Genomic DNA, 13,673 nt, shown 5'->3' with positions numbered 1-13,673 from the left:
TTGTAAAATATTGGAGATTTTGCAGTTAATACTTGACTTGTTAGTTGAATTTCTATGAGCTATACCTACCGCTTTAAAAAAAATTTTTAGATTCTATGAATAATAAATTTAAAAATATTAAGCTATGGTTTTTAATTTTTTAAAGCGTAATTTAAATAGTATTTGTTTTATTAACATTAAACACATCTAATTAAAATTCTGAACAAATGATTCCATATAAATTTTTTTATCTTTTCGCCTAAAGATTTTGAATATTTGTTACACAACTATAAATTAATATTACATATACGTATATTATTTAAATTACAATTTATATTTAGATATAAGATAGAATATATAGATATAAGATATCGTTGGTAGTATCAAAATAATAAACTTATCAAAATGATTAACTCGTTTCTAAATTCCAAGAAAGATAAATTTATCGACCATTCATATATGCATATCTCAATTAAAACATTAACAGACTATTAAGATAACATAAAAGGACAAATCATAATTATCAATAAATAAACTATGAATTTTAAAATTAGTGTGTCTATTAGTCAAATGTTATTCAAATTAATACAAATCGTTTTGAATAATATAGGTAAGTACTATATATATAAACTTACCATTGCAAGATAAACGAGTAATTAAAATAATCTTTTATAATATGCATATTTTCCTATACAGTTTTATTATGCCCCTTGTAAAATTGTAACGCGTTATTAATATTTATTTTGTGTTGAAGGGTGAATTAAAACTAAGTATAAATATTATTTAAATTATACATTGATAAAATAATAATAACACATTGTGTTGAACAATCAATAATTATTAAAGTTAGAATAATGAAGAGATTATGTTTTATATACGCTATATCAATAGAGTTGTACAAAATATTAAAATACTATATCAAATATTGGCGCCCATAAAAATATTTATCGAGAAAGAATATAATTATTACAATTTTAGATAATTGATTTTTTACATAAATCTTATTTCAAATGTTAGTTTGAAGATACCAAATAAGGGTCAAATATAATTAAAAATTATTAATCGGAAAACCTTTTAAGCAAATCACGAGCAAGACCGCTCAAATCACGTAGTACACGTTATCTAATCAATCGGTACCCTTTAGGTCAGTCTCTAACAAAGGTTTGCATTTAATTCCACGTAATTATGCAGATTCTCATAATATAAATTTAAAAAAAAATTATAAAATTAAGAACTAGCAGACGTGTAAATTAAAAAATTAATACTTATACTAATTTTAAAAAACGTCACGTGAAACGATCACTTCAGACACAGAATAATAATTTATGACCTTTTCTCGGTTTAAATAATTTAATTCACTAATAGTTTGACGATCTATAAATATTTAAACATTAAAAGATTGACAAGAATAATAAACGCAAAAATCACAACTCACGAACTTTCATATTATTATAAAACCAACAATAATAATATACTCGACTGTACTCGTAAATCAGGTGCGTACGATTTAAATATAAACAATTCTGATTTAATATGTATATTTTAAATTATGTGTCGTAATTATATATAGTATGCGAGATCTAAATTGTATTCATAAATAACATTATGTACGTATTGGTATATACATGTATAGTTTGCCAGGACGGCAATAACTTAAATAAATTTACTCTACATTTTTAAAAACTATGTAACAGTTTTTAAAGATTTTTACAAAATAAATGAAAAAACTTACGAGAAAGTTACATAACAGTTAAGTTAAACTAGTAGGTATACAACAACAATATATTCGTTTTTGGACAGAATTAATCAATCAGTTAGATAATGATTAAATTATAGTCATATATAATTAAGTTTATTATTACGCCAAACATTATTATTATTATGCACAATCAGAGAAAAAAATATTATTTTTTATTTACCTGTGAGAGTTTTCCCTCGCGTTACTTCTGTGTTTTTCCATATTAAAAAAACACATCAATTCGCAATCAGACAAATGACACCTGGCCAGGCTTGATGATACCACCGAGGAAATGAGTTCCTCCTCTTTCGCGAGTTCGGATCTCAGAGGCATTGTTGTGCAGTAAAAAGTGTGATTAAAAAGTTTTAAAACGTAACTTGCGGGGTGGTATTATAAAAACGATAAAAAAAAATATATATATAACGTTACAAGAACTTGTATATGATTTTTATCCTTCACCGTTCGTCGACAAAATAATAATATTATACAAAGTTAAAGAAATTGATTTTAAATTAAATTAATTTTTTTAATTTTTTCAAAATTTATACACAAAATACACTATTAAGACCTATTTCATTTACTGGGTATCATATTTTACACGTATTATAAAAAAGGCAGCGATCGTCACTAAGACAAATGAAACTCTGAATGTACCTACCGCCAATACGAAAACGAACACGCTATAATACTGCAGTAGGTAGTACAAAGTGTAAATTAACACGTCTAGCAGTAACACTGATTAATGGTAGGTTAGTGAATGGTTTTGAAATGACGACCGGTTTTGTCCACACCATTTGTTTACGTTTATAAATTCTCGACATTGTATAAGTGCGTTAACGTACAAATTAATAGTGACAAGATATTATGACGTACTGATAAGGAGGCCTGAATTCAATGATGAATGTACCAAACAACGGCAGCCCACAATAATTATTTGGTGCAACAATTATAACCTAGTGTAGTTTGATTAAATATTATATACATATTAATATCACTAGTATGGCTTCTCGAGTAGTGGTGGTAGTATAGCAGTGAACTCTGAACCGAGTGTAAAAATGGATCCCAAACGAAATGACGGAAAAAATATATTTTTTCTCCTCCTCAGCCACCTTGTACTCATACTTCTCCTCCTTATTCTTATTTTCGCCTCTTTCAATCAGTAGCGCCGTTCGTGTAATATTACGTAAATTATCATATTCTAGGAGATAATTGACGATTTAACGAATCAAACCGATAATAGTGTGGGGGTAATGAATAAATGCGGTCCATCATCACCTACTTTATTTTCCATACAGAAACTATAACTTTTATAAAGTAATTTAGTATTCAGTAACGTTGTAACACTTTATACGACGTACGAAAAATATAACATATTTATTATATGATATCAAATTTTATGTACCTAGTCACTATAGTATAAATCAAACGATTAAACTATAATTTTTCTTTTTTTTTCATTAATATCATCGCAGAGAATGGTAAAATAATTAATTTTAACGACTCGTTCTTAAATCATAATATATCAGCCAACTATAATTCAAAAACAATTATAAATGTATTGTCAAAGTGTAGAACTTTGTACTCAATCAAATGGTATGAGAATAGCTAAAATAATCAGGGATTTTGTTTTTCAATAGATAATAAAAAGTAGTAAGTAAATTAATAATTAATATTATTTTAATGCATTTTTATTGGATATCGAAACCAAATCAGAATTAAATACTAGGTAAATTTCTAAAATGTGCTCAAGGTTTATGTACCTATTTCAGTATAATGTAAGGAAGGTAACTCGTATATCATCAATATTCAATATTTAAATCTATTCTACTTATACGAAGAGTATAAAACAATACATGAAGTTCATCGTATGCAAATATATATATAGAAGTTAAAATCCCCTGTTTATATATTTATCTATAATATTAACAAAAAAATAATTTTACGCCTGAATAAATAATTTATTTGAAATTGTGAAAATTTAAATCAAACCTGTAGGTATCAACTAGTTTATCGAGTTGCAAAATTAAGTGCGGCAAAACGCAATTTAGTTTATAGTGAAAGTAATACAAATAAATTATTATTTAATTCAACTTAAAATTTGTTTTATTTATGAAATTTTATATCATAGGTGTATGTAATATAATTTTTAAGCATAATGTATTCATTTTTCAAGGTTTTAAAAATAAGAAAATTAGATTTCGTCACACATAAATAATCCTGTATTCCTGTATAATTAATAATTAATAATTATATTGTTTTAATGAAGTTTTAAGAGATATTAATAGGAGTATATCGTATAAGTATGTGTTTTATTCAAAATTTAACAGATGGAAATCGTTTTTAAAAAAAATAATCAAATCAAAAACGAAAATAAATTAAACCTTGATGAAAAAAATATTAATAATTTTGTTAAGTAAAACTTTATTGTTACAATGTTTAAGAGCAACATTTTGATTTTTAGACGTATTTCATGTAATAATATGTTAATCTTCTGGGATCAAGATTATTTTTAATTTTTAATATAGAACTAGTATTTCACATTACTATTGCACTCTAAAAATTAAAAAACTTTAAAATTCTTAATTTTTATACAAATTTTATTTAGGATTCATAATTTCAGTTCAAATATAAAAGATACTTAATTTTAACAATAAAATTAGAAAAAATAATTATCATAAACATTATTTTGAAATGATACAGAAAAATGTTTTTAAAAACGATAATCAAAAACTAAATTTAAAAAAAAAAAGGTTAAAACTTTTAACATCCCAGAAGTTAAGATATTACCATTTTTTCTATAAGGTATTCATAATTTCATATCTCAAAAATATCAATACATAAATATTTATTTTAAATTCTTTCTACTATTAAAATAGTATTTATTAGTTTGTTGTTGTTTGAATAATAAATGCATTAACATTATTACAAAGTGGCTAATAATATTATATAACATCACATTATAAATATACTATATATTACAATATATTGTATACCTATATGAATATGATAATATGATAATATTCAATTGATTTAATACAATTTTTCCTTTTACTATTAGTATTCAAAGACTGTATTTGTATAACCAAGTGCTACTTTTGCTTAAATATGATAATTACATGAATATTTTAAATAAATATTATTATACTATACATTGCATTATACAAGTTTATGTAATATTTTTATATAGCTTGGTTTATTTTTGATTGTTTTACTCCTTACTGCAATTGAAATTGTGTTAATTATTAGTTATAATTATCATCAAGTCTGCCAAAAGAGTGATGCTATCAGTACGGTATGCTATCAGTACAGTATGATATATTCCATACAATTGAACCATATGAAGTGTATTTATAGAATTTAAAATTGCATTTTAAAGCAAGGTCACTTATTTCATAATTATGTTGGATACTTATTACAAATAAAATTACTAATACATTTTATACATTACGTACATTGAAAGTAATCAATATTTAAAACTTTATAACAATTTAAAATATTGCATTCAAATTCTTAACTAAAGTAAATGTCCCCTTACATTGATATTATTGTTTTAAAACTAGTCTGAAAAAACTTCAATTATTATTCAATAGGTACTTAAGTTTCAAAATGGTTGATCTAAATTAAGAATTACAGATAACAGTAGTATTTATTGTTGTATTACACTGTAGTAATTTATACTCACAAAAGTGTTTTCAATAAGACGTTTCAGAATCCCACGTCAATGGTTAGATAAATAATTTCTTTCCTTCTTAGAAATAAGAATCAATTACTGATCGTCACACCAAATTCTTTGTTAATAATATCACACTTTTTACATACTAAACTTTCAAATATACAATGATATTGGGTATACATTTTGTATGCCAAAATTTTAAACAAACAAGCTATATTCTATATATTGCATCAAAAATTAAAAATTATAATACCTATATATAATATTTAGAGGCGCCTTGATAATTATAAATAGATGCAAATAACAATGTATCTATATACAAGGTGTAACAGATAGAACTGACTTTTGGATTACTTTTTTTCACATTAAAATTTCACATTTTTATTTGTATTTTTTGTTTGTTCATTAACTGAACCTAGCACTACATGTATAATACATTTTATTTTTTTTTATTTTTTAGTACTGAAAATTAATTTATAAAAAAAAATGTTGGATAAATTCAAAATAGCCTATTTGTGAATATGATTATAAAAACAATTTTGATGGTAAAAAGATTTATCTAAGTCAAGTAGTTTATTTTTTAGAATTTTTTTTTTAAATTCAATATTTTTTTGATAAAACTAATTTGGAACGCAATAACTTTTTAAAAATATGATTTTTGAAAATTTGCTAACGAGTACATTTCTTAAATTATTTATTTATCATATAATATATAAAAAAAATTGTCATACGATGAATTGGCATATTTTTTTGGTCAGATCTTTCTGTTACATCCTGTATTACATAGTGTCAATCTTTTTTCTATTTGAACAGATGACGCTGTGAGAAATGTTTTTGCATTACTTCCGCAACACCACCATCGTTTATTAATAAATACCATAGTTAGTGACGTTTTATTAATAGTACATCTGAATCAAATTTTTACCTACTTACACAAAATAGAACATAATATGAGTAATTACTCATATGAACATTACTTTAAAAATATATTCAAGCTTAGAAAAATATATAAATTTATTGATTTTATATATAATGATCCAAAAAAAAAAAAAAAATACTGCACTGGCTCATGACTGTTAAAATATATTTAATTTTCAAGAAAAAAAAAAAACAATTTTTTCAAGAACTTCTAAAATAGATAATTTTTGAAGGTTAAAACATAAATTTACAAGACTAGGCATTATGCCAGTCTCATATTATACACATAAATACATAATAAGCTTAATTAATTTTTAAATGGTTACAAATGTTACTGAATTTACAATTTATTTTAGATTCTGAATGATACTTTTGGTATAACTAAGCCCCCCCCCCAAATGTTTAAATTAGGATTTTCTGTACACCATCAATTAAAAATACCCTATCTCCTTTTTAAGTAATTTACAGACAAAACATTTTTGATTTGTATTATTTTTTTTAATTATTATCGATAATAAATTGTTTGCTCTGTGAAAAAATTTTAAACTTAGTATAAGATTTCTCATAAGTTGTTACTTTTGTTATTACTTTATTAGTGTAGTTTAAAAAAAATAAAAGGTTGTTTGTAAATTGACAATATTTTTTATGAGTGTCTGAAGTTGAAATTTTGTGAAATTCGTCGAAAATCATAAAATTTTGCAAATTATTTTGTAATAAAATAATTATAAAATATTAAATTTTTATAGCTAAGAATTGCAAATTTAAAACATTGTTTCTCATAAGTAGTACTGTAATCAAAAACCTAGAATATATACTGTATTATTAATAGTCAAATTAATTACTTTAATGGCAATAATATTATAATATATACTTAGTAATATAGACTACTGCCTTTGCTCAAAAACTTTATTCAACTAAGTTATGTTATTATCATTTATATAATCAATTTAAATTTAATACATTCATTTTTTGACCCACTTGACACCTACTGTACAGCAGAACAGTACCCACTTGTCCACCTTTTTTTAGATTCAAGTTAATCTAAATTTATGAAATTAAATTTGTATATATCTATTGCTTGAAATAACAAACTATATAATCTTTAAGTGTCTACTTAAGAATATAACTGAAAAACATGTAGATTAATCATAAGCATTAGTAATCAATCTATGAATTTATAGATAACCTAAAAGAAGTATAAGTACCTAGGTACATAGTACATTTGTACAAGCAAAATCTTAATTATTTACATTTCATGTTTAAAAGTAAAATGTATAACAACCAATTTTGATTTATTAGACCTACATATAACATATAAGGCATCTCTAAACTTTCTTATAAAATGAGATACCTATAGCAAAGAGACAAACAAGTCTTAATCTAAATATACAATAATTTTAACTACTAATTTTAGGATGTTTAACTGTATGTTTGTATAAATGCTGTTATACGTCAAACTCATGTTGGTTTTTTAAGCCAATGGAAATTCAGATCATCATTTTGCATCAATATTAACACAGAAAATCCCAATAATTATTGCAAGGTTGTCGAGCAGAAAATGTAATGTAAATTTGAAATTATAGCTTAAGCAATTTTAAAATAAAAATATAGTCAGTTATGATAGGCACAAGAAAAGGACTTAATAAGCAATCGAGCCGCCACTAATACGCCGATGTTTGGCCACAATTACTTCTAGACTTTAACAATATTATCTGTTAATTCATCAAATCACTGTCAATATTTCAATAACTTTAATTACCAACAACGGATGCGTTAAAAATTATAAGCTTTAATAGCAGATACTTAATTGTTATTTTAAAATTAAAATGTAATGAGTCAATGTAATACAATTTAAAACATTCAAACCATAAAAAAATAATAAATAATTATTACACTTAGATAATACCTAAACTATACAACAAATACATCATGGTTAAGTATTGTAAATATCACAGTAATTATATATACTACACAAAGGAGGAATTAAGATCATATAATAATTCTACTAGCATGGATTTTTTTCCAATACTATATATAATTTTATGTAATGAGTTTAATACATTGTATATTATGTTTGGTAGTTTAGAAAGGTTGTAAAAACGTCATGTACCAACATTTTATAGAAATATGTAGAAAAGACACATATTATATTCATTTCTTTATTAGTAAAACTAATAAAATAAATTAATAACTACTAAAAATAATAATTAGTGCGAAAGGCGAGTAATTTAAGTTAACCTATAGACAAACAAATGTGTACCTATCAGTATAAATTAATAACCCATATTAGTTTTTAAAAAAAAAACCAAATAACCACGACTGCCACTAAAAATAATAAAATATAATATAACTTTTAAATTTTAAACATGTGAAAGAAGCTTTGATATTTTGATTTGAATATCTAATTAAATTTACAAGCATATTTTTAAATAACTACCCTGTTGAAGACCAATGTTAAAATATTTTAATTACACGCAAGAGTAAACACCTACTATACAGTTTTAATAATGATATTTTTTTATACTGCATTTCAAATATTGTAGCTATAGACATAAACAATAGTGTCCATCTTTAAACCATAATTTCTACACTGAAAATATAATATTATTTTTTCATAGTTTCTATGTTAAAAAGTTTTTGATATACATACAAATTACTAATGTGGAAATAGAAAATTGTTTCTAACTTAGTGTTGTATAATAATAGTATTACATTGTTAAAAAGTCTTATTGTAAATTGACCAAATTTTATTTATAAAACAAGAATATTAGGTAATTATATATATATATATATTATTTATTATAAAGTGTTACTGACATATAGGGTCATCAAACTTATTGATAATAATAGAAAATATAACATAATATATAATTGGTAATCGTAAGTAATTATATTTAAAACTTTATAGTTTATGGGCTACACCTTGTGTTAAAAATTTGATATACCTACCCTGAATTATATCATATTTAATACATAAAGGGTATGCAATTGATTGTGAATAATTAGTGGTTATTCAAAAGTGTTTACTAATAGGTATTAAACTTATAAATGAATCAATAAACTAGATATTTAATACCTACTAAGCATCCACAATAAAATTAATTATTTTATAGAATATTTATATAAATTTAAAATTAGCTAACTTACCGTTATATTTTATTTTACTTCTTAATGTTATACCTAATTTTAAAACTAGTTTTAAATTGAATTGGTATTATTTTGACAGAAAAATAAAGTAGAAGAACTGAAATATTGTTTACCTAAAGGCAAGGATTTTTAAATTTTAAATACATATATTACATTTTCTATAATAAAGGAATATAAGTATTAAGAAGTAAAATACATTTAATTTTGGAATTCAAATATATGACTAAATAAATACAATTTTATTAGAAACATATTTATTATTACAAAATCCCATTATATATAGATGTTTATATTAAAACTAATAATTCATATAATATTTCTAATCATTCTAAATGATCAATTCATAAAAGCGGAACTGAGGGACAGGACTATGAAAAATAAAACTAATACTACTAAAAGAAAAAAATAATTTTATTACTACGCAATAGGTATATTTTTTAACTATAATTAAATACAATAGAATTTTAACAAGTCAATCTCTTGACAATTAAAATAAAAAATTCTATTTAAATATACTCTATGTTATTTAACTAATAAATAAATGTTATTCATTTTTTATATTTTAGAATTCTTAATAGCTTGAATTTTTTTTTATACCCTTAGTAAAACACCTAAGGGTATTTGAAACAATCAATTTTATTTTACTGACACCTTACAGTATTAATTAAAAATGAATAACATATTAACAAAAAACAAATAAAATAATTTGAATGTAAAAACCAAATTAGTTGTTATTTATTTTACAGTATTAAAGTTTTTTTTTTCAACAAATCCCTTATAACTATGTTGGTTACATACATTTTATTTTACAAATCTGTACAATGTGTCTCAATTTAGTAATACATATCTTCAAATGTATAAATATTTATTTGAGATTTATTTCATTCCCATGATTGTTAATAAGGTGTTTTAAGTTTTAAAAATACTGACCTACTTTAAATATATTTTAAAACTATGCCCATACATTTATACAATTATTATAATTTAATTTTATATAAATATTAAATTCATTAAGTTAATAGTTCTTATTTAATAAAAATTATAAAAAGGCACCTAATAAAATGAATTATATAAAGTTCATAGGTTTAAAATTTTATGAGTCAGTATTTCTAAGATATAATGTAGACAATCAAAACAATATAGTTTAATTAAGAAAATATCAAATACCTACAAATTATCATAGGATTAGGTACCTTATGTATAATGCTACAATAATTATTTATTTATTTTAAATAAATTCAGTAGCGGAGGGTAAAATAGGAAATATTAAAACAGCAACTTAATTCTCATAAATATTATTACATAATACACAAATCAAAATTGTAACAATCAAATAATTTTTCTAATTTATTAAACATACCTATGAGCTGTTTTCCGGTAATACTTTTTTGTAGGGTTTATAAGAATATTAGTGATGCTGGCACCCACTGTGGAAAAACCGCTGGAAGTTTCTGACGTACTATCCATGACTACAAAAATGTTGCAAAAACGAAAAATAAAAATAAAACAAGAACTAATACCCGGACGGTTGAAACTAATCACTCCCAATCGAATAGCCGCAATAAGACTGCGTAACTTTTGTCTCGTGTGTATTGCGTTACTACTCGATCGACAACGAATTAAAATGCCGTAGGTACCGTTGAAATTGTCACAAGGAGTAATGAATAATGATGGCTGTATGGAATTTGTTTTTAGTTTTTATTGCAACCAATAATCGTTTCAGTGATAACAGCTACAAATGATAACGGTTCGTCGGGAAAATTGTCAACGATGGGCGTGGTCGAAAGATCCATTGACCGATAAATCTTTTTATTATACGCATAGGCGCGTAACACACAATATTATATTTTTATAATTATTATTACCCATAACCCATATTATAATATTAAAATATAGTAATAATAATAATAATACCTAACCATTAAGTGGCACGATAATGATACGCTCAAATTACGACGCACTGACGTGATGCATGATATACCTACGCAATATACCGTACAAAATATATTTTGAAGTATATTGTACATTATTCTACAAGGCTGGCCGACAGTTCGTTAACAAGTTAAAAGCCAATGTTAAGTTACACACTTTTAACTAAGTTCCATACTGGATTAAATTTTTTTTAAGCGCAATGCCTATAGCTTGCATTGGAGCAATGAGGAGGGAGCGTAGCCACAAGTTTTATTCGTAGCCACCCCAGTTTTTCAATCATATTTTAGTTTAAATGTTTAAAATATAAATTATCAGTGACTGTGCTGCTGATACAATTCTAATTCTTTAGAAAAATATCCCTAATTGTGCCTTTATACTGACTTGACGTTAAAATGTTTTTCTATATATAATAATTATGTACAGAATATTATTGTTTCGTTTAAGTAGGTGTTGGCTTCAATATTTTATAAACCACATATTATTATAACATTTAAAACATTTTAATAGTTTAGTATTAATTAAAAAAATTCGAAAATATTATTTTAAATTATTATGAAACTTTAAAATTTTTAAAACTAAATAGTACAAAATATAGGTACCTAGTTTAATTACTAAATGATACTGGATGTTCCACTTCTAGATGAAAATAATGTAATAATAAAAAATAGGTGTATAAAATATAACGACAACTTAACTCACATTTCCATATAAGAAATTACAATCTCAACCAACATATTAATTTCAAATCTCTCAACAATAACACGCAACCAGAATACTAGATAACCCAGCTCGACGTTTAAATAGATACGTTGGTGCCGTGATCTCTTGAATAATTATACCTAAACAATTAATAATAACTTGTTAATAGGGTGTTCAATCATTATTCATTGAATATGATAGGCGATATGGCCTTCCTTTCTGTTATTTTTGCTGGCATTTACTCTTACACATTTTTATTCAACTTCTAACTTTTAGAAGTCAAAAAAAAGAAAGGTTCCTAACCTTTGGCTTTTAGCTTTAAACATAACTCACATTTTCCTATGTTTACTAAAAATATTTAACATGCCAGACTTGTTGTATTTTTCTTTTTTGGTACAATGAGGTAGGTGGCGGGTCATGTGTTATGTGTCATATTTGTGAATAGGTATCAACTATCAAGTACCTATGTGTTTAGGTAGATTCTGTGATAATATGATTAATAATTATTAGTTATTATACACCTACTAAATCGAATATATACCTAGCGTATACTGTGTATGTGTTGTATTTATATAGGTACTCGATTAAGATAAAATGTATTACAATTTCAATATATGCCTAACGAGTATTCCTAGTTAAGGTATTTGGTAAGTTCCCTAATATAGGGACAACAAGTCAACAACCGTGCATATGATACTGATGAGTGACGAGTGACGACATATAATAATCAGAAAAAAAGTCACATTATTATTATTTTATCTTAATATATTGATAAAATAAAGCAACCATAATACAATCATACATTTTCCAAATAATATTGAAGATAACAATTCGAAAATTATTATAATATCATATAATCAGTGGTTGAATTGGAAAAATAAATAAAGGTGGACTCTAAATGAAGTTTAACAATCAAGCAAATCAATTTAATGGTACCTAACCCTAGTCATTGATGAATATAATAAAGGGGTACGCTATAATTTGAAGAAAAAATGAAGAGTAGCTCAGTCCCCCCGCGTCCTCCACCAATTCAACCGCAGCATATAATGCCGTTATTTTAGAAAAAAATCGGAATGTTAGATATACCTAATAACGCCGTAAGTCGGGTAGAACATGGAAATGTTATGCGAAAACGCCGTATATATATAAACATATATTATTATAAAACTTTTATTAGTACAAAAACATAATTACTTGGTAAGATGCGGCGTTCTTATTTAATACTTTTAATTTTTTTTTTTTGTTACCCTACGGCGTTTTTAAATCTAAATAGTTGATTTTATTGCCTATTCAATGTAATTTAAGGACTATTTTATCTACATTTATAGTATAAACCTATCAGATGCTGTAACTAACTCATTTTTTAATTTTTTCGAGTTATTATGGCACTTTTGCTTAGCAGGGCAGTATATACTATATAGGTGTGTCCGGTATGGGTATAGGTAAACTACATTTCTCATAGAGATATCTATACTATATATTATGCTAAAACAGATTATTTTAATAGGTATTTAGTACCTATGTAGCTAGTATATTATATAGGTACTGTAAACCATCATAAGTTTACTATGTAGCCTTCAGGTGTAA

General features: G+C 24.3%; 1 protein-coding gene across 3 annotated transcripts in view; it reads right to left on the bottom strand.

Moving 5' to 3' along the window:
* Positions 1 to 11,156, bottom strand: part of Nt5b (5' nucleotidase B) — a 43,705-nt gene extending 32,549 nt beyond the window's left edge. The window contains exon 1 of one of the 3 annotated variants that reach the window (XM_089217075.1): positions 10,816 to 11,156. In XM_089217075.1, coding sequence (XP_089073201.1) covers positions 10,816 to 10,922 — 107 coding nt within the window. In that variant the 5' untranslated portion in view covers positions 10,923 to 11,156. Of the gene's footprint in view, positions 1 to 1,898; positions 2,607 to 10,815 lie in introns of those variants that run through there. The other 2 variants (XM_089217074.1, XM_089217077.1) reach the window with 2 other exon arrangements.
* Positions 11,157 to 13,673: the final 2,517 nt, after the last annotated feature.

The sequence above is a fragment of the Diuraphis noxia genome, unplaced genomic scaffold, assembly GCF_037042655.1.
Source record: "Diuraphis noxia isolate RWA-SAM2 unplaced genomic scaffold, SU_Dnox_SAM2 contig0001, whole genome shotgun sequence".
Classification (NCBI taxonomy): domain Eukaryota; kingdom Metazoa; phylum Arthropoda; class Insecta; order Hemiptera; family Aphididae; genus Diuraphis; species Diuraphis noxia.
Note: the sequence above shows the minus strand (reverse complement) of the source record. Positions and strands in the feature narration are given on the sequence as shown.